Source organism: Mustela nivalis (assembly GCF_964662115.1).
Source record: "Mustela nivalis genome assembly, chromosome: 1".
NCBI lineage: Eukaryota > Metazoa > Chordata > Mammalia > Carnivora > Mustelidae > Mustela > Mustela nivalis.
The window spans coordinates 206,249,767-206,269,896 of record NC_139020.1 but is presented as its reverse complement, the minus strand read 5'-3'; the positions used below and the strand labels follow the sequence as shown (position 1 = coordinate 206,269,896).

At 48.7% G+C, this 20,130-nt stretch overlaps 2 protein-coding genes across 5 annotated transcripts in view; one reads left to right on the top strand and one right to left on the bottom strand.

Annotated features, from left to right (window-relative positions):
* Window positions 1–77: 77 nt before the first annotated feature.
* Window positions 78–4,453, bottom strand: NDUFB7 (NADH:ubiquinone oxidoreductase subunit B7). Its single transcript, XM_082711089.1, has 3 exons — window positions 4,218–4,453; window positions 651–819; window positions 78–274 (listed from the first exon to the last, which is right to left on the bottom strand). The coding sequence occupies exons 1-3, from the start codon at window positions 4,327–4,329 to the stop codon at window positions 142–144; spliced, it is 414 nt and encodes a 137-aa protein (XP_082567215.1). The 5' UTR covers window positions 4,330–4,453; the 3' UTR covers window positions 78–141.
* Window positions 4,454–8,907: 4,454 nt separating this feature from the next.
* CLEC17A (C-type lectin domain containing 17A) overlaps window positions 8,908–20,130 on the top strand; it is a 31,317-nt gene continuing 20,094 nt past the window's right edge. For 3 of the 4 annotated variants that reach the window (XR_014305455.1, XR_014305456.1, XM_082710538.1), the window contains exons 1-8: window positions 16,643–16,735; window positions 16,879–16,959; window positions 18,359–18,391; window positions 18,479–18,529; window positions 18,613–18,651; window positions 18,839–18,880; window positions 19,667–19,807; window positions 19,893–19,955. Coding sequence is in view for 2 of the 4 variants with exons in the window: in XM_082710538.1 (XP_082566664.1) it covers window positions 16,723–16,735; window positions 16,879–16,959; window positions 18,359–18,391; window positions 18,479–18,529; window positions 18,613–18,651; window positions 18,839–18,880; window positions 19,667–19,807; window positions 19,893–19,955 (463 nt within the window). In the remaining 2 variants the exon portion in view is untranslated. Of the gene's footprint in view, window positions 9,046–16,642; window positions 16,736–16,878; window positions 16,960–18,358; window positions 18,392–18,478; window positions 18,530–18,612; window positions 18,652–18,838; window positions 18,881–19,666; window positions 19,808–19,892; window positions 19,956–20,130 lie in introns of those variants that run through there. The other variant, XM_082710539.1, reaches the window with a different exon arrangement.

Genomic DNA, 20,130 nt, shown 5'->3' with positions numbered 1-20,130 from the left:
TTGGGGCGGCGGTGGCGGTCGGGGGGTGGGGGTGGGGTGGTGGTGGTTTTGGGACCACACCACAGAAAGAGGCCCGGTTCCAGCTGAGGGGCCTGGAGGCTTTTATTTATCAACTTGTCCAACAGGGTGGGGGCGGACCCACTACAGGGCGACCTCAGGGGCCACCTCACCGGACCCCTGGCCTCGGGCCACATCTGCCTCCCTCTGCTCTCTCCGCTTCTTCCGCTGGAGCAGCCGACGTTCCCGCTCATACTCCTTCATGCGCATCACGTAGCTGCAAACAGAGCACGTGAACAGCGGTCAGGCTCCCCAGCCAGGCCCAACCACGCCCCGGGCCGAAGGGACAGGAGTAGGTGCCCCACAGCTTTCTGGGAAGCCTCTGAGTAGGAAAGACCTGTGTGCCTGGCTTAAGCGTGGGGTGTGCCTGGGCCAGAGCTGCCTGGCTGACACCAGTGAGCCCAGGGCTGAAGCTGAGCCTCCAACCTGGAACCCGGCCTGGCCATTCCTCCAGGGGCCTCAGAGCCATCCAGCCCTCCTACAGGCCCCTTGGGATTCCTCCGAACCAAGTTGGGGCCTGGCCAGAACCTCAGAGCCGGCTGGCTGTCTTGTCTGTGGGGCAGTGTCCTGCTGGGGGCGGGTCTGGGGCTCACTCGAGGTGCTCGCAGTATTCCCAGTCGTGCTGCTCGTGCTTGCAGGCCAGGAAGTTGGGGAAGCTGTCACGCTTGCACTTGAGCAGCCGGATGAGGTAGTGGGCGCAGTAGTCCCGCTGCTGCAGCACCAGCTGTGCGTCGTTCATCTGCTGCTGGGTGGCCACCATCTCTGCAAGGAGGGCAGGCTTGCTGGGCTCGAACTGCCCGAGACTCGTCCCCCACCCTCACACCAGACTGCCGGGAGCCCCCACTGGCATGTGGCACCTGCAGTACGGCCACCCTCCATCAGTGTCCTTTCTAATGTGTGCGAAGACCACAAGGACGCTGAGGCCCAGACACGGAAAGGGTCCCTCTCCCCATCACCCCAGGATGCCTCCGCATCTGTACTGGATCCTTGCGTCCCCTTCCCTGGGGCTCCCTCCCCCAGGCTCACTCTCCAGACAGCTCCACCCTGCAGAGCCCATGCTTGGAAACTACCTTCTACCTTCTCTCACTGTGTAGTCCAGCGGAGGGCCACTCCCCAGCGCTGCCTGGGGCACCTGCATCCTGGCCCCGCCCTGCTGGCAGCCTCCACCTCCTCTGCTAAGAAGTGGAGTCCTGTTCCCAGCTCCAGAGTCAACAGTGTGCAAATACATGTGAAGCACTTGGGCCCATGCCTCAGAGGAGCTGAACTGGCTCCTGGTCCTCGTGCCGTGGCCACTGGGCACATCCGATGGGGTGAAATCACCCTTACGAGGCTGACTGGGGCTGGTAGGACTGGACACCTACCCCAGCCTATGACCAGCCACTCTCCTCAGCCCAACATGGGGCCCTGGACCCAGGCATCCTGCATCCTCAGGACCAGCCCCACTCCCCTCAACATCTTCTTGGTCCAGGGGCCTCCCCATCAGCCCCAAAAGGTGTCCACCCACGGCGATCTTGCACCTTCCCCTGGCGGGCTTCCTTCCCCTCTGCTTTCCAGTCCCATTTTTCTGACTCCCAGCCGGACCTCATCTCCTGCCCCTGCACCCATGCTCTTCCAGCCCTCATGCTGCCCACACATGGTTTCATCAGGGTCTCCAGAGATGCCAGGGCTCCATGCTTCCTCAACTTCCTGCCTGCTTCTTTCTCGAACGCTCTTTTCCCCACTGCTCCCTGGGACCACTCTCTGGCTGCCCAAACATTAAATGGTGGCTTCCAGTAGTTCTTGCTAGGAGCTCTCTGCTCATTCTCATCCGTGGCTCGATCCCACTTCACAGGTGGATGGGCCCCAACTTGGTCCCGCCAACCTCATCTGAGCCCCAGGCCTGGGTATCCACCTGCAGTGTGGCACCAGCAGCAGTGGGGTCTCTGGTGTCAGGCAGGAGTCACACAGCACCTACTGTGTGCTAGGTGTTGGAGATACAGCAGGGAACATGCTAGACAAGGGTGCCTGCCCTCGGAGGCAGACACAACAATCAGGTAGGTGGAACCAGCTTATCACAGAATGTCTGGCAATGCTCAGTATTAGAGAGAAAAGTAAAGCAAGGGAGAGAGGGGGCAGTGTTGGGGTACCCCTTAGATGCAGGCGTCCCTTAGAAAGGCATCTGAAGGTGAGGAAGTGAGTCATACCTGGGGGAAGAGCATTCCCAGTGGTGGAACAGCAGGTTGAAAGGCCCCGAGGTGAGAAAAGGTTCAGGATGCACCAGGGATCTAGGCCCCCCACACAAGCATGTGGCCGGAGCTAGAGCCAGGGGCAAGCTTGGTGGGGAAGTCAGGAATTCTGTTCTGGACCTGCTGAGTGGGAGATGCCCACGAATCTGGAGTTAAGGGTCTAGGCCCAGCTGGAGATAAAAAACTGGGAGCATCACAAGGCACCCAAAACCAGGGGACTGGCAGAGACCCCCAGGGCTGGGTGGGAGTGGGTGGAGATGGAAGGTCAAAGCAGCAAGGTACCTCACCATTTATAAGGCAGGGACATGGGGAGGAATCCTGAGGGCCCATCAGTGAGGTGTGTGGGCATGCGGGCGCCTGGGCACCAGGTGAAGAGGGGTTTCCAGGAAGTGGTAGCGATCAACTTCGATGCCAGTTGCAGTGGGTTAGAACAGAGAACTGACAACCGGTTCAGGGATACAGACAGAGTGGGGGCTGGGTGGGAAGCTGGACAGGAGCCCCTTCTGTGAAGTGGTGGGGATTCAGCTGGAGGGATTTTGAAACGGTGGAAATAAGTGTGTTTGCATGATGATGAGAAAACCAGTGTTACACAAGGAGAAGGGTTGGGTCAGACAACAGGCAAGGGGATGTGACAGGTGGCACAAAGGGTCCGTCTGGAGTGGCAGGGGGCGGGGGCGCACACCTGGCTAGTGCATGAGCAGATCATCTGGTGGAACAATAGAGAAGGCCATCACAGAGATGCAGGGAAGCTGAGCTCTTTTGGTTGCTTGTATTTTCTTAATAAGAGATGTAAGTGACTAGCTGGAGGGAGGTACTTGAATTCTGAGAGAGAAGGTATGGGTTTTAGAAAGGCACGAGAACAAGCCAAGTGCCACAGAAGGTAGCAGGAAAACCAGTCGCGTGAGGGTCAGCAAGGGGAGGCATGTGGAGAGCAGCCAGCCAGGTTGCGTGTTTTTCTCCTGTAATGTTCGGCTGCGCAGGGATAGGTGCCAAGGAAAGCCCAGTCTGACCCCAGTTTTGGTTTAGCCAAGCAAGAAAGAGGAGCAGGGACCTGTGCCATTATGGGCAAAGGATTCACAGGATAAGGAGGTGGGGGGCTGACAGGATGCTGGTTCACGTGGGACTGGCGGACCATTAGGATTTGGGACACTGGAGGAGTCCACCACCTCCTAACGTTCTCTCTGCACACCACTGGCTTAGAGGTCTCCCTGTCGCTCCCCACGCAGCAGCCAGCATCTTTTGACTAAGCAAGTCTGGTCATGTCCCTCTGCTTAGAAGCACGGACTCTCCCCTCTCCTTGTATTTTATCTGGCCAACTCCTACGTATCCCCTCTCAGATGTCGCTTCCAGCCACCGCCTCCTGGAAGCCTGCCTTGATACCCCAGGTGCCGCCCCCTCGAGATATGCCGCTATCTTTCCCACAGGGCTGGAGTTCCCACTTGTCAGTGTCTGCTGTATGGACCGTGCTCAACTTGAGACTTGGCCAGGCTGGCTCTCGATATGCCTGTGATAATGCTACATAAAAAGAGCAACGAGCAGGACATGTGCGGCGTGAGGGGGCCCCTCTTGTGTTTAGTGTATGACCCGAAAAGCAGTACCATCTGGACAGAGATACAGCGGACACGTCCCTTCCGTGATACACCCTGCCCTGCCTCCCCACTGCCTCCAGGACCAAGCCCGGCTCCGACCGCCTCTCGGCCCCAGACTGCCACTCTCGCCCCCGGGGTTTTTGCTTCAACTGTGACTTCTGTTTGGGATGCCTCCATACTCAGCCAGGCTCACGGGAGTCCTCTACACTGTTCCGGGCCACGCTGCCGGGGCTGAGCCCAGACACAGCGCCGGGAACCCGAGCCCAACCCTGGGTACCCCGCGATTAGGGAGTTCTGGGCGTCCGCGTCCCACTCCCGCGGGCCGCGCCTGCGCACTGGGCCTCACCGCGCTCCTTGCGCCCCGGGAAGCCGTAGTCGGGGGGGAAGGTGGGCATCCGTTGGGGGTCGGGCTCCCCCGATGGATCGGTCACATAACGCCGGGCCAGATGCGCCCCCATGGCTGCAGTCGCCGCAGATTCCCGCAGCAGCCGGGGGTCACCTCGCTCCTACCCGGAAGCACTACTTGCAAGCCACAGCTTCCGGGTCGCACAGGCTGCTGCCGTGATCAGGGAGACGAACGGCTCAGAAGGACTTCCGTTCTCTTGCGCGCCACCTGGCGGTCAGGCGGAGACCGCACAGGCGCAGCAGTGCCCAGAGATCAGGTGGACTCCAGAAAGGGTCTTCCGGCTTCTGGAGACAATCTGGGCGGGCGATGAGGAAGGGGTCGACCAGGGGCATTTTCCCACCCTCGCTAGGCACAAACGAAAATTATTATTATTATTATTATTATTTGAAAGATTTTATTTATTTATTTGACTGAGAGACAGCGAGAGAAAACACAAGCCTGGGGAGTGGGAGAGGGAGAAGCAGATTTGAACAGTACATCAAAAATTAATGATGTACTATATGTTGGCTAACTTAACATAATAACCAAAAAAAACCCATTCGAATTTGTCTTAAAGAAAAACTCCTGCGTAGTACTGATGATATAATTAGCAAACATCAAAAGTTTAAATGCAATTATTCAAAATAAATGTTTTAATTGATTAATTTAAATACTCAAAGTTATAAATAAAACTATTTAAAGCTGAATTTTAATTTTATTTTTATTATTTATTTACTTTTAAACAATTTTACTTATTTGTTAGGGAAAGAGAGCACAAGCACGGGGAGCAACAGGCAGAGGGAAAAGCAGCCTCCCCACTGAGCAAGGAGCCTGATTCAGTCTCCATCCCAAAACCCTGGGATCATGACCTGAGCTGAAGGCAGACGCTTAACTGACTGAGCTACCCAGGTGTCCCTTATTTTATTTTTAAAGATTTTATTTATTATTATTATTTATTATTGATATTATTATATAATAATATATAATTATTAATAAATAATAATAATAAATAATATATCATATATTACATTATATATGATATATGATATAATATAATAATAACAATAATATTAATAATAAATAATAATAAATAATATAATAATATTATATCATATTACATATTACATATGATATATGATATAATATAATTATAATTATTATATATAATATATAATATAATATATATTTTGATATATGATATATATTATATATTATATATTAATATATTAATATATTATTATATATTACAATATAATAATACAATAATAATTATAATAACAATTATAATAATATATTAATATACAATAATAATATTATAATGTATATAATGTATATATAATATTATATAATAATTATTTATTATTTATTATTATTTATTTATCTCTGAGAGAGAGGAAAAGAGAGCACAAGCATGGGGAGGGGCAGAGAGAGAGGGAGAAGCAGACTTCTCCTATGTGGGGTTTGATCCTAGGAGCGCTGGATCAAGACCTGAGCTGGAGTCAGATGCTCAGATGACCGAGGCCCCTCCCCCTGGGCCCCTAAAGCTGAAAGGTAGACTTCTAACGAGCTGAAATTTTAAGTCCTTTTGGGTACTTTTGTAAAAATAAGACTCAATTCTACTATCCCTCTAATTGCCACTGTAAAGAATTGGTATTACATTTCACACTTGTTACATTAGGGCTTACATATATGCAAATTTTAGAGTATAGCACGTTGTTTAGTACTACCAGATAGGACTTAGCCTCAGTATTCAACTGTAACAAATGGTGTGTTAATTTATTACTCTTCGGAAACCTGCCTGGGGACACAAAGAGAAACCATTCAATGGGTGCTTGGAGGGGCTGGGTGCACCTTTCAGAAAGGAAATTAGATCATGTCATTCCTTGGCTAAAACCCTCCCTTGGGTCCCCATTTCATATGGAATAAAAACTGGACCCAGCCTGAAAGTGTCTGACTCAGGAGGTATGGGGTAGGGCACCAGAATCTGCATTTCTTTCTTTTCTTTTTTTTTTTAAAGATTTTATTTATTTATTTGACAGACAGAGATCCCAAGTAGGCAGAGAGGCAGGCAGAGAGAGAGAGAGAGAGAGAGAGAGAGAGAGCGCGCACGAAGAGGAAGCAGGCTCTCTGCGGAGCAGACAGCCTGATGTGGGGCTCGATCCCAGGACCCCGGGACCATCTTCTGAGCCGAAGGCAGAGGTTTTAACCCACTGAGCCACCCAGGCGCCCCTGCATTTCTTTTTTTAAAAAAGATTTTATTTATTTATTAATTTGACGGAGAGCGAGAGAGCGAGAGAGCAGAGGTAGGGGGAGCAATAGGCAGAGGGAGAGGGAGAAGCAGAAGCCCTGCTAAGCAGGAAGCCTGAAGTGGGGCTCAATCCCAGGACTCTGCAATCATGACCTCCACTGAAGGCAGATGCTCAACAGACTGAGCCACCCAGGTGCCCCAGAATCTGCATTTCTAACAAGTTCCAGGTTGTGGTCATGTTGCTGATCTGGGGTTCACCCTTCGGAGAATTGCTGAGTTAGATTTTCATGTGCTCACACGGAGAAGTGGCCACAAAATATTAAGTGGAAAAAACGCCCTATGGAGAATGGACCAATGGTGAATGAAACTTCCTTTCCAGGTCTTACTTGGAACCTGACCCCAGACCATGACATAGATTTGTGATTCTTGTGCTCTTTCTGACTCCAGGGGGCAGCATTCACATTGTAGTCTTTCTGAATGACACTCCTGGAATTGTGCAGTGCACAATCTGCACAGCTGTACCAGGCAGCTCTGCCTTGTTCTGGATGTCTCTCCTCCCCGCCCCCCCCCACGCCTTTCTCTGTGCTTCAGCTGCTTACCCAGAGGTCAGAGCTGGGAGGAGATCCAGGAGGGCAAATTATGATCCCAGCTTGCTTTCTTTGCATGACCTTGGGAAACTCAGTTTACTCATCTGTAAAATGGGATCAATAATACTAGTCCCATCTAACCTGAGATCCCTTTGGATTATATTGTTTACTGTCGGTCTCTCCTCTTGAATGTCAACTCCATGGAGCAGGGAATTTTGTCTTCTTCAGTGTCGTATTCCTGCACCTAGAACGGAGCTGGCTCGAAGTGAGTGCTCTATAAGCACTTATAAAGTCAACAAAAGAATAAATAAAGTGGTTTGGGGGAGTCAGTTAGGTGGTTGCATGAAAAGCGCTCATTGCCTGGCATATAGTAGGCGCCCAACACATGCTTGCTGTTCTTTCTCTTGTCCAGGTTGCATTCTAACTAAAAGGTATGAGGCTGAATAAAATGAAGTGGTGAGGCCAGCAGGGGGGAGCTCTCAGGTCCTACCATCCTTGGTCAATTGCAGACCATACTGGAGAAGAGGTATCTTGCATTTACCACCCCATCTGGGTGGAGGCAACAGCCCAGACAGTGAAGCACAGTCACAACTCAGCCCCTCAGAAGCCACTACTACTTGGAACTCTCATTTCATTCCAGTGGACTTAAAAAAAAAATTGACATATAATGTGTTATTTGTTTCAGGGGTACAGGTCTGTGATTCATCAGTCTTACACAACACACAGCACTCACCACAACACCTACCCTCCCCAGTGTCCATCACCCAGCTACTCCATCCCCCCTCCCCTCTAGCAACCTATAGTTTGTTTCATGAGATTAAGAGTCTCTTATGGTTTGTCTCCCTCTCTGGCTTTGTCTTGTTTCATTTTTCCCTCCCTTCCCCTATGATCTTCTGTTTTGTTTCTTAAATTCTGCATATCAGTGAGATCGTATGATAATTGTCTTTCTCTGATTGACTTATAATACCCTCTAGTTCTATCCACGTCGTTGCAAATGACAAGAGTTCAATTTTTCGATGGCTACATAATATTTCATTGTATAGCTATAACACATCTTTATCCATTCGTCTGACAATGGACATCTGGGCTCTTTCCATAGCTTGGCTATTGTGGACATCGCTGCTATAAACACTGGGGTGCATGTGCCCCTCCAGTGGAGTTTTGTTCATAACAGCCCCTCCCAACTCCCTCTTTCCTTTATAAAGGGGTGGTTTTCAGCTTGGTTCTCTGGACTTGCCTATGGTTTGACCACAGCTTGCTCATCTTAGGTTGCAATTCTCTGCTATTCCCAAACACACTCACGTTGCTTGTGAAATAATGGGCTGTTTTTTTTTTTTTTTTTTTTTTCAGGTTAACCTGAAGGCAACCAAGACAGCAAGATGCTCCTGGGACCAGTCATTTTGGTAGAAGCTGAAGGGGTCCAAGCCACGGATGATTCTGGGTGGGTGGCAGGATGTGGCCCATTTTGTCCTGAGGTCCCTGGACTCCCTCCATTGCCTCAGTCTGTCCTGTCCATATTCCGAGTTGGGACCTGGAGGAGATGACATTGTGGAATGAATGAGTAACTGTCCAGCCTGCAAGCTCTAACTAAGAGGGTGAGGGTGGTTTCAGGCAGTTTGTGCCCGGGTGGAGGAAGGGGCTGGGCCTTGGTCACCTGTGCCACTCAACCTTCCTTTTTTTTCCTCTACCAATCATTTGACAAGGAGACTTTCCGGTGTCCCCTGCCCACACCCCCTGCGTACCCTGCTTCGCTGCTCACAACTTCCCCACCCGTCCTTCCTCCTTCCCTCGCCCTCGGCTCTGGCCCCATCTGGCCTGCCCCCAGGCAGGTGCCGTGTTAACATCTTGTGAGCAGAACACCCTCGGCCCAAGTGGGACCGGGGGCGGAGGAGGAAATTCTGAGTGGCATCTGCGCTTTACCACGGTCTGCTGGATGGGAGATCGGAAGCTCTGGGTAATTCAGTTCAGGGGGGAGGAGGAAAAAAAACAAGATCAGGAAGACCTAGAAAGCCCCTGGGGAAGGCCTTAATCTGCCTATAGGGCAGACAGGACAGTGCATCTAATCTAGCCTGGGCGCTGTCTTGGGATGGCAGCTGCCTGTATTGAGGTTGGCTGGTTGGTGTTGGAGGGATGAGGGAGCCTGGGGGGCTTCGCCTTGTGGGTAGCCTTAGTTAGAGCTTGGCAGGCTGGACAGTTACTCATTCATTCCACAAACACCCATTTGACACCTACTGTGTGCGAGGGAGTGGAGCTGAGCTGCTAATGGGGGGGAAGACAGGCAATAGATAAGATAAAGAAATGAGATATATGGAACGGCAGATGGTAATAACTATTAAGGAGAATTATAATGAATGGAGTTTATGGGCTGGTTGTTTTAGAAAGTCTCATGGAGAAGGAGACATTTCCTGTTTTTCACACCAGGAATTTGCTGTCCTCAGGGCCTTTGCACAGCCTGGAATGCCCTTCCTCCTGATATCCACATATTATCCATGGCCTTCCTCAACCTCTTCAGTCTATTTCTTTCCTTCCTTCCTTCTTTATTTCTTTTTAAGATTTTATTTATTTATTTGAGAGAGAAAGAGAGCATGAAAGAGAGAGAGAGAGTGAGTTCATGAGCAGGGGGAGGGGCAGAAAGAGAAGCAGGCTCCCCACTATGAGCCAGACACACAGCTCAATCCCAGGACCCTGGGATCTTTACCTGAGCGGAAGACAGATGCTTGACCAACTGAGCCACCCAGGAACCCCCTGTCTATTTCAATTGTCAGGCTTCTCTAGATCACCTTTTCCTTCTTTTTTAAAAAACTGAGTTGTAAATGACATATGACATTATATTAGTTTCAGGTGCACAACGTAATGATTCCACACATGTCTATATTGCAAATATGCAATTGATTCCACACATGTCTATATTGCAAATATGCAATTAACAGTAAGTGTTGTTAACATCCACACAGAGTTACAATGTTTTTTTTTTTTCCCCCTTGGGATGAGAATTTTTAAGATCTACTCTCTGAACACAGACTTATTTCAGAGCATGAGTTGGGCATACATCCTGTAATGCATGTCAGGAAATGTTTCTAGACACATTAGAAAAAGATGGTTCTGGAAGTGTTAACGGTTCAGGGAGAACAGAAGGAGCATCACATCGGCCAATGCATGTACTGACCATTTTGTAATTCATGGAGAGATGTATTTAAGGACACATGGGAAAAGATATGTTTTGTGTGTGTGTGTGTGTGTGTGTGTGTGTTTTCACCACAGTATCCACTATGGGCCATTTAATTCATTTTTTTTTGTGTTGGTTTTTTGTTTGTTTGTTTGTTTTTGGAAAAGATGTGTTTTTATGAGTGTTCCCTATTTGGTCACTTGTGAACTGTGTTAGTGAATGGATGTATAGGCAATTCTGTAATGAATGTAGAACTGTCTAAAGACACATGTAAAAACAGATGTTTCTAAGAGTGTTACTTGAAAACAACAACAAAAGGACTCTTAGCAGTTTTCAAATATACTCAATCACCTGCTTAAACATAAGGACTTAGTGTCCTATATTTCCTCATTAACATGACTTTTGCTGCACCCACATATTTTGATATGGTACACCTTCACTTTCATTCAATTAAAAACATATGCTTTTTAGAGAAAGAGAGAAAGAGGGAGAGAGATTGAGCACATGAGTGGAGGGAAGAGGCAGAGGGTGAAGGAGAGAGACAATCTTAAGCAGGCTCCATTGCCCACTACGAAACCTGACAAGCACGAGGCTGTATCTCACGACCTTGAGATCATGACCTTACTGAAATCAAGAGTCAGAGGCTTGACTGATTGAGCCAGCCAGGAGCCCCCAATTAAAAATATTTTTAATTTTTGACTTCCTCTTTGATCTGTGGGTGTTATTTAATTTCCAAATACCTGTGGATTTTCCAGATGTCATTCTGTGATTTCTAATTTAATTTGGTTCTAGTCTGAGAACATGCCTAGTAAGATTTCCATTCCGCGATTTTCCTTTTTATTGCAAGGGATTTTTTTTTCCTTTTTTTTTTTTTTTGTTAAGCACTGTATCCCTGCTACCTAGAACAGAGCTTAACACATAATAGGTTGTCAATACAATCTGTAGAATGGATGATTGCACAACTGAATCCCCACTCCCCTGTTGGAGGCTACGACATGGTTGGAGTAGTGGATCAAACCAGGACCTGACTTGTGTCTCCTTTAAAGTCCTGATGCCTTGATAAGGGGTTAAGGACAGGAAAGTTGAGTAACACTGAGGAAGGGTCTGTGCTACGTGTCATGGGCTCACCTACGTGACTTCCCACACGCTCTCCCTACAGAAGGGAACAATGTGGTCAGGGGCATGAATTCTTAGTTGGTCCTTGTTGTTCCTGTACCTCCCATAACCCACTCCCTGGTTGATTGTCTTGCTAATGGCATTAGCCGAGACTACCTGACATCACAAGGTTTGCTTATAGTTAATGTAAACTTGTTATAGAAACTTGCGGTCATCTGACTAGATACTGATGTATTACTCCTCCTATTGTGGTCTGCCTTATAAATGATTACAAGATGTGGAATAAAATCTTGGACATCATCCTCAGTGCTCCTCCTGCCCCCATCTCTTTGTCTCTTAACCATCCTCTTACCCTCACATTCCTGGTCGATTTGTCGAGCTGCCCGTGACACTTCCCATGGACATATCAGAGGACCTTTGCTCAGAGATGTTGTTCTACTCCCCTGAGGTCACACAGCAAGAATGGGGCAGAGCTGGGGTCAGCCTTATGTTATATCTAGTTGATGGGACTGGATTGCTCTGCTAGTTCCCGAGTACCTACTGTGTGGCAAGTCCTGAAGGATGGCCTTGGCTGTGGTCATTACCCAGTCACAGTGAGACCATCCAGCCATCACTGCACTTCCTTGCCCTGGGCCCACTCATCTCAAGGGGCGCCCTTGATGGACAGAGATGCTATCAGTCTACTTGGCTGGTATAACCCCACCTCCATCCGCTCCCTCCCCTCTAACACCCCCCCCCCCCATTCATCTGGAGCCTGATGGTCCTATGTGTGTTCAGCAGACAGGCTCCTTCTTTCTCGATGTCTTCATTTCTCCGTCTGTAGAATGGGAACGGCTGCATCTATGCCTCAGGCAGGCTGGGGAGGTTCTGCACGTAACATCATGCAGGGTTAACAGGGGAAAGCCCAGCCCCTGGGGTGAGCTTTCTCTGCAGAGGGAGGCTGGTCTGTTGCCACCCGCCACCCCCCAACCTCAACAAGGGCTTTGTCACTTTCCTTCCTCATGTGCTGGTGAAGACTTTCTGCTTGTGGAGACTGTGGGTTGCTTATATTGATCTGTGAGGCAAGAAATTCTATTTTAAGTTGCTCTTGTTCTGAAGAACAGAACAACAGAACAGAATATTAGCTCAGCCTAATATTCTAATGTGTATACGGTCTTGATGGTATTTCCATGTTGCTCAGCCCATTATGAATTGTGATTATGATTTACTTTTAGTGGAAAGCCCCTCGGAGGGGGAATTGGGGTCTTGCCCCTTGCAGTATGGAATAGTTTCCTGTGGTTACCATCACAAATCGCCATAAATTTAGTGGCTATACAACAGTAATGGACTCTTTGATAGTTCTTGAGGTCAGAAGTTCAAATTGTTTGATGGGGCTGAAACCAGGCATCAGAAAGGCCACATTCCCTCAGAGGATCTAGTGGGAGAACCCGTTTTCTTGCCTTTTCAAGCTTCTAGAGATGCATCCCTTGGCTTGTGGCCCCTTCCTCCATCTCCAAAGCCACCAGGTGGTATAAAACTTCAGAGAAAGGAGAGAGAGGCTTGAGACACAGGCACACACAGGGAGAAGCAGGGTGACCACAGAGGCAGACACTGAAAGGACATGGCTGCTTCCAGGGCTTCTGGTGTTTTCTGGCTGGGGGCCAGGAAATTTGAGTGGGGAATATTTCACAATGTACAAACTGATGATCTGATATACATGTATATTGTGAAATATTCCCCACAATGGGGCTATCAACATACCCATTGCCTGATAGTTCATTCGTTCTTTCTACTTCCTTCCTTTTTTTCTTTCCTTCTTTCTTATTTCTTTCTTTCATAGAAGATTCAAGATCTACCCTTACAGTGAATTTCGAGTACACAGTACACATTCTTATACACCAATCCTCCAGAATTTATTCATCTTACAGAACTGAAACTTTATGCCCCTTAACCAACATCTGCCCAATTTTCTCTTCCTCAGCTTCTGGAGACCACCTGTCTGCTTCTATGGGTCCTGCTATGTGGAAGAAGGCAGAAGCAGGCAGACCAGGTGGAGGCTATTATTGTAATCCCAGTGAAAGCTGCTGAAGGTCAGACTGGGAGGCTCAGATGTTGGGTATATCATGAAGATAGAGCTAACCAGAATTTCTAACAGATTTGCCAGATTTCCAATATCTAGGCTATCAAACAAATCTCCCCTAACTTAGTGGCAAAAAAAAAAAAAATCACTTCAGTGTTAGGTCTGTTATTAAACGAAACGAGACTGAGACAAAGTGAAAGTTATTTAAAGCTTTATTTTATGGTAAGTATTAGAAGTCAGACTTATTGATCAGGGGAACAAGACTGAAATAAGGTGAAAGTTATGCAAAGCTCTATTTTATGCTAAGCATTAGAAGTCAGACTGACCGGTCAGGGCCATCTCTGAAGAGAGCGATCACTCCCAGCTTACAGACTCAAGAATTGACTGACTGACCGGTCAGGGCCACCTCTGAAGAGGGCGACCCCTCCCCATCTTACAGGCTATCTTTTATAGAGCAAAAGTCTGGCCACAGATAGGTGGCCAATGAGATTGTAGTTACGTTAGGTCACACACAGGTGGCCAATTGAATTACAATTTACCCTATAGTAGCTGTTCGACCTAACCTATTACTCTGGTCAGAATTGGTGCTCAAGATTGGCGCCCAAATGGCGGGGTTTACATTCTTTGGTGGTTAGGGAAAAAGTATGTGTGTTTCTTACTGATTGGATGTCTCCACCTGGCGTCCTTGTATTCTGGGCTCTGTTATCAAGAACTGGCCGACCTGGCCTTGTATTCTGGGCTCTGTTATTAGGAACTAGTTGACCATATTTTACTGGTTTCCCTGGGGGGAATGTAAGTTTCTCTGGGGGAAGGGGGGCAGGGTCAGTTTAAGTTTTACTGCACAAACAACAAAATGGCTTTTAACCAAGATGGAGTCACTCTGGCTAACTAGGTCCTTATATTCAATATGCTCACAGTTTCTGTAGGAGAGCTGGTTTCTGCTCCACAATGTCCTGGGTCCTCAGATGGGAAGAATCAGTGGGCTGGAGGTGACTCTACTGTCCTGAAGTCTGGAAACATCAGGAGGTGCCTTCACTATATGCCTGGCACCTAGGCTGGGATGACTTGAAGTCTGGCCTCAGCTTGGACTATTGAGTGGGTTGCCTTGATGTGGCTTGGGCTTCCTCACAACATGGTAGCAAGGAGTGTGCATTCTGACAGCTAGGTGGAGCTGCATGCCAGCTATCACTTCCACTACATTCTGTCGGTTATAAGAGAATCACTAACATCATCCCAGATTCAAGGGGTGGGGGTGGGGAGAACAGGACTTTACTTCTTTTAATTAAAAACATTTTTTAGGGGCGCCTGGGTGGCTCAGTGGGTTAAGCCGCTGCCTTCGGCTCAGGTCATGATCTCAGGGTGCTGGGATCGAGTCCCACATCGGGCTCTCTGCTCAGCAGGGAGCCTGCTTCCTCCTCTCTCTCTGCCTGCCTCTCTGCCTACTTGTGATCTCTCTCTGTCAAATAAATAAATAAAATCTTTAAAAAAATAAAAAAAATAAAAAAAAATTTTTTTAAAAAAGTAGGTTGTACACCCAATATGGAGCCCAATGTGGGACCTGAACTCATAACTGTGAGATCATAGACCTGAGCTGAGATCAAGAGTTGGGTGCCCAAGTGACAGTAGTCCCTGGACTCTACTTCTTGTCGGAGTGGCAAGGCCACATTGCATAAGAACATGTAGCACAAAGAGATACTGTTGCAGCCTTCTTCTTCTTTCTTTTAAAAAGATTTTATTGTTTTATTTGAGAGAGGACACAGCGAGAGAGGGAACACAAGCAGGTGGAGTAGGAGAGGGAGAAGCAGGCATCCCGCTGAGCAAGGAGCCTGATGCGGGGCTTGATCTCAGGACCCTGAGATCATGACCTGAGCCAAAGGCAGATGCTTAATGACAGCCATCCAGGTGCCCCTGCTGCCATCTTCTAAAAATTCAATTTGCCAGAGTCATGGAATGAGAGAAGAGATGACTGATGCATATCCTAAGGCCGCTGGTCCCAAAGGCTGATGGCGGTCCTCTGGAGAAGCACAGGCAGGCTACCCTCTTGGGAATAGTTCTCCAAATGGCTCCAGCCTGGTTATTCTACCGCCTTCACTTGGCTCACAGGAAACTCCCACATCCGTGCTGAACCCAAAGAAGCAGCCACTCTTCTTGTAGACCTTCCCCCCAAGTCCATGCTTTTGCTTCTTGCTGTTTTAGATATGAGTCAAACCCTCATCCCTTGCATTACCCATGGGGTGAACAGACTTTTGTCTTTAATTTTCACTTTTTAAATAACTTCCAGTCAATGTCAAGCTCAGGGTGAAAAAGTTGCTTTTGCAAGTTCTGTGTATATGACAGTGGTGACTGGCCCCGAGTGATCCTTACATCCTGTTGTGAACACCCTCGTGCTGTCTCCCGCCATGACTCTGAGCTGGTCCATGTGAAAAGAATAGTAGAGGATATAGTTTGTGACTTGGGTGGCTAAGTCATGAAAGGGCTCAATGGCGTCCATCTTGGCCTCTGCCACACTGTGGGGGATGCTCAACCAACCCTCTGGAGAGCACTTCATCTTGGAAGCAGATCCTTCAGCCGGAGCCCAGCCATCAGAGACCCAGCCCCAGGGAGCCTCTTGACTGCATATGAGAGGCCCCGAGGCAGAACCACGCAGACAAGCGACTCTTGAACTCTAAGCCACAGAAACTGTGAAATAATACGTGCTTGCTGTCCTTATGCAGTCAGAGAGAAATGAGCCAGTGTCTTCTGACCTCACTGTGGAATGCGGGAGTACTTAGCACCTATCACGTCAACATTTTGTTGCAAATGTCACTTCCAGGAGACCTCTTTGTATCTTCTTTATATCTCTACATTGGCCCCTATCTTATCGCATTACTCCATTTTATTTTTAAACAGTGCTTAGTGACTGCTGGAAATAAAATAAAAAATCAAACTGTATTTGTTTATTTCTATGTTTAGGCTAGTTCAGTGTCTTGTCTTGATGGAAAGTTCTATGAAGGAAGGAGCTTATCCATCTTTTCCACCCAGGGCCTGGTGCTTGAATGCAGGGGTTGCTGTCATTGTCACATTTGTGCATGAATCCAAACTGGGAAAAAGGTGTATGAGTGTGTGTGTGTGTGTGGGTGTGTGTGTGTGTGTGTGGTTTGGGTGGTTCCCCTTAAGGTGGATTTGCATGTACTTGACTTTTGATGAAAAAGGGAACTGAGAGAAGCCACAGGCACCTGAGCAGGAGGCATAGGAGGCAGAAGCTGTCCATCCCTGGCTCTGCCTCTTAGGATCCTGTGTTAGCTGCAGCCATGTACCTGCCAGGTATGGCCCTGGCCAGGCTTGACCTGGGGGTCAGGGATGGTTGGGACCCAGATTATAGTATTCCCCACCCTGTGGCTGAAAACGGGGGCCTGAGGGACAGAAGAGGGAATGGGCTGGACTCTCACCTGCTTTTCCTCTGGAAGGGACCAGAGAAGAGGAGGAGGATGACGGTGATGACTATGAGAATATGGCGCCACCCTACAAGGACCTTCCTCCCAAGCCAGGTAAGATGACTTCTCTGAGGCCAGGGTAAAGGAATGTGTGTTTCATAGCCTGGGGAAATCAGGGTCCCCAGAGGATGTTAGCTGGACATTATGGACACACAGTGAGCCTCCTGTGTACCCAGCTCATGCCAGGCACTATGTTGGTGGGAGTATCTGTGTCTCTGGCTGCCCTTGAGGATCTCTCTGTTTGAGGGGAGAGACAGTTCTGGGCACAGTCTCAGGGGAGCAGGTCTGAGAAGGGAGGGACAAAGAGAATGGGGAAATCTCCAGGGGGAATTGAGTGTTGGGAGGATTGGCCACAGAGGAGGGGCTATTGGAGTGGGACTTGAGGTATGAGTTGGAGTTTGTTAGGAAGAGATGTCCAGTAGAGAGCTGGTGGGTTGTAAAGGTCCTGAGACATGAAACCTGGTGTTTCATAAAACTGTGAGTGGGCCAGTGGCTCCCCAGCATCTTCGCATTCACATTCTGGGCCCAGATTGACCTAGATCTTAGACTTGGGTGCTTCGTGCCTGGACCGGGACTCAACAAGAATCTGATTAAGTGGGTATAAAAGTGAAGGCTTTGTGGTTTCCCTGAGCCAAATCCCACTAGGGCCTCTGAGGGTTGACTGTGCTGTGCTGGTGTCCTTGAAGAGGGGCCATTCTATGTGGGGTGGGATGCTGCATCCTCCACTTCTTAATCCAGAATCAGACCAACCTGGGAGGTCCCTAGGCACCATGGGGCTCAGACAGAGGGAGGAGGTGAACTCGCTTGGCTGTTTATCTGTCTCCCGGGTCCCACTTGGTACCAATACAGTTCTCAAACCCACCACCAAGATGACTTCACCATCTGACCATCAGTAGTACTCCTTCCCCAAAGTTAGCCCCCTCCCCATCTCTAATTGCAGCCCTATCTCTACCCCATCTTTATTTCCAAATCCAAAGTCATCACCCTACTCCAGCAGAACTAAAACCTAACTGTAACTTCTTCCCCCTAACTCAGTGCAACTCCAGTCCCAATCTTTATCTCCATCACATCCTGACTCACAACCCTACTGCCATGTCCATCACTGTCCCCAGCCCATCTCTTCAACCCCATTCTTATCCCAACCATAGCCTTGACTCCAACACTAGCCCAAACTCACCTGTCTTTAACTTAAGGTAAACAGCTGTCCCAGTTTGCCCAGGAATGAGTGATTTCCTGGGATGTGGGACTTCAGTTTTAAAACTGGGCAAGTCCTGGAAGATCCAGGATGGTTGGTCACTCTGTCTTAACCCTGTCCCCATCCCCACCCTCAATTCCATTCTTATGCTCAACCCTATCCCTAGCTTTCCATTTCATCCCAGTCCTGGTTCCATCCCTGCCTCTGATACGTTTCCGACCCTCATGCCAGCTCTAATCCTGAACTTCTCTTCTGCAGAGTCAATGGCTCCACCCAGGCCTCCGAGGGCAGGTGAGCTGGGGCTGGGGGTACAGGAAACCAGTGCTGGCTTTGTCCTGCTCTGGGCCTGAGCAACCATTCTTCCCCCTCCCCCCCCAGGAAATAAAACGGAGAACCCCCCACTTCCCTGCAAGTCCCCAAAGATCAAAGGTGAGAATCTAGGGCTGGGGTCTTTTGGCTTACCTGGATGAAGCCCTGGTCTGCATAACCATTGTCTTTCTGACCTCTTCTAGGCCTGGACCTCACCCCTGTCCCCCGAACATCTCAACTGGGTGAGCAGTGGGAAGACCTTTTAAGAAGCCTGAGAGGAGACACCTGGAAGTCTTCCCTCCAGTTCCCCAATTCTGATTAGAGAACAAATCAGATGGGATGAGGGAGGTGTTGATCTTGGAAGACAGTCTTTCAGCAGCTTTTTTCCCCCAGCAACTTTGAATCAACCTTTTCCCCCCTTTCTCCCAGGTGTCAGTCTGGAGCATCCTCCGTTCCAGCCATCCCTAGCTAGTAAGTCCTCATGTCCTCCCTGTGGATCCCTATCTTCCCTCTCATGGTCGCATGTATGCTTGAGTCAGACCTCTAGCCACAGAGGGAGACCCTGGGGGCAGAGAAATGTGTCCTTTCAGAAGCTCCTCCCCTCTGAGTCTAGACCAGACCCCGAGGGATGCAGGGTGCCTGACTGATAATTTTTAGGTTCCACCTCCTACTTGCATAAGGTATGGGAAACAGTCTCTGCCTCTGAAGCAAAGGTCCTAGAATGGGGAGCAGCTTGGACAGGGGCTGCTGAAGAGTATAAGAAAAGCATCATAAATGTTTGAAGCAGTACTGGGTCCAAGTCATGCATGACCTCTCCAAGCCCTCAGGTTACTTATTTGCAAACTGGGAATAATAATAATTACATCTGTGTCATAAGGATCCAATAAGATAACAAGGATGTGACAGGTTGCTTGGCATACAGTAAGTTCTCTTGAGTGTTCTAGGTTAGGTTGTAGTTGTGTTAGGTTATGGTGATGGTGCTGGATTTGGAAATGGAGATAGGAATGGAGATGTGGCTTCATTTGGAGATGGAGAGGGGCTATAATTTGGAGAAGGGGTGGCCCCAGAGCACAGTAAGTGCTCTTCTGGGCTTCTTCACAGTTCTTTTCCCCTGATCCTCTCTTGCTGACCCCATCTGGTGATACAGTCATGACCATGGATCTCTGTCTGTCTGCTTTTGGAGAGAGGCTCAAGTGTGTCTTCCTCACTCTCTGAAGCACTAATGCTGGTCTCTCTGTCTCCATCCTCATCCCCCAGTAACTCCAGTGTCCCAGTTCAGTCAGAAGTCCAGGTGTCCTGGATGCTATCAGGAGGAGAGACTGGTGGTGTACCTGTGCCTGCTGGTGGTGGTGTCCCTGGTCCTGAGCTGCACTGGTCTGGCTGTGACCCTGATTAAGTGTGAGTAGGAAGAGGATGGGGCTTGGGGAGAAACTGAGCATTGATCATGGGAGGACTTAAGCTCAAGATGGATTCTTCCTCATAGACCAGGAGATGGTAGAAGAGCTGAAGATACTAACCTTTCAGCAGATGGCATGGCAAGCAAATGGTAAGTGGTTCCAATTGTCCCTTCATCCCACACATATTGAACACTCAATGTGAGTCCTCAAACCCAACTCCAAGACCACTTCCAATCCCATCTCTACCAAGGCTTGTGTTAGGTTTTGGGGCATAGGTAGGGTAGTGAGCACCTCAGGCCCAGATCCTGTTCTTGTGGAGTGTGT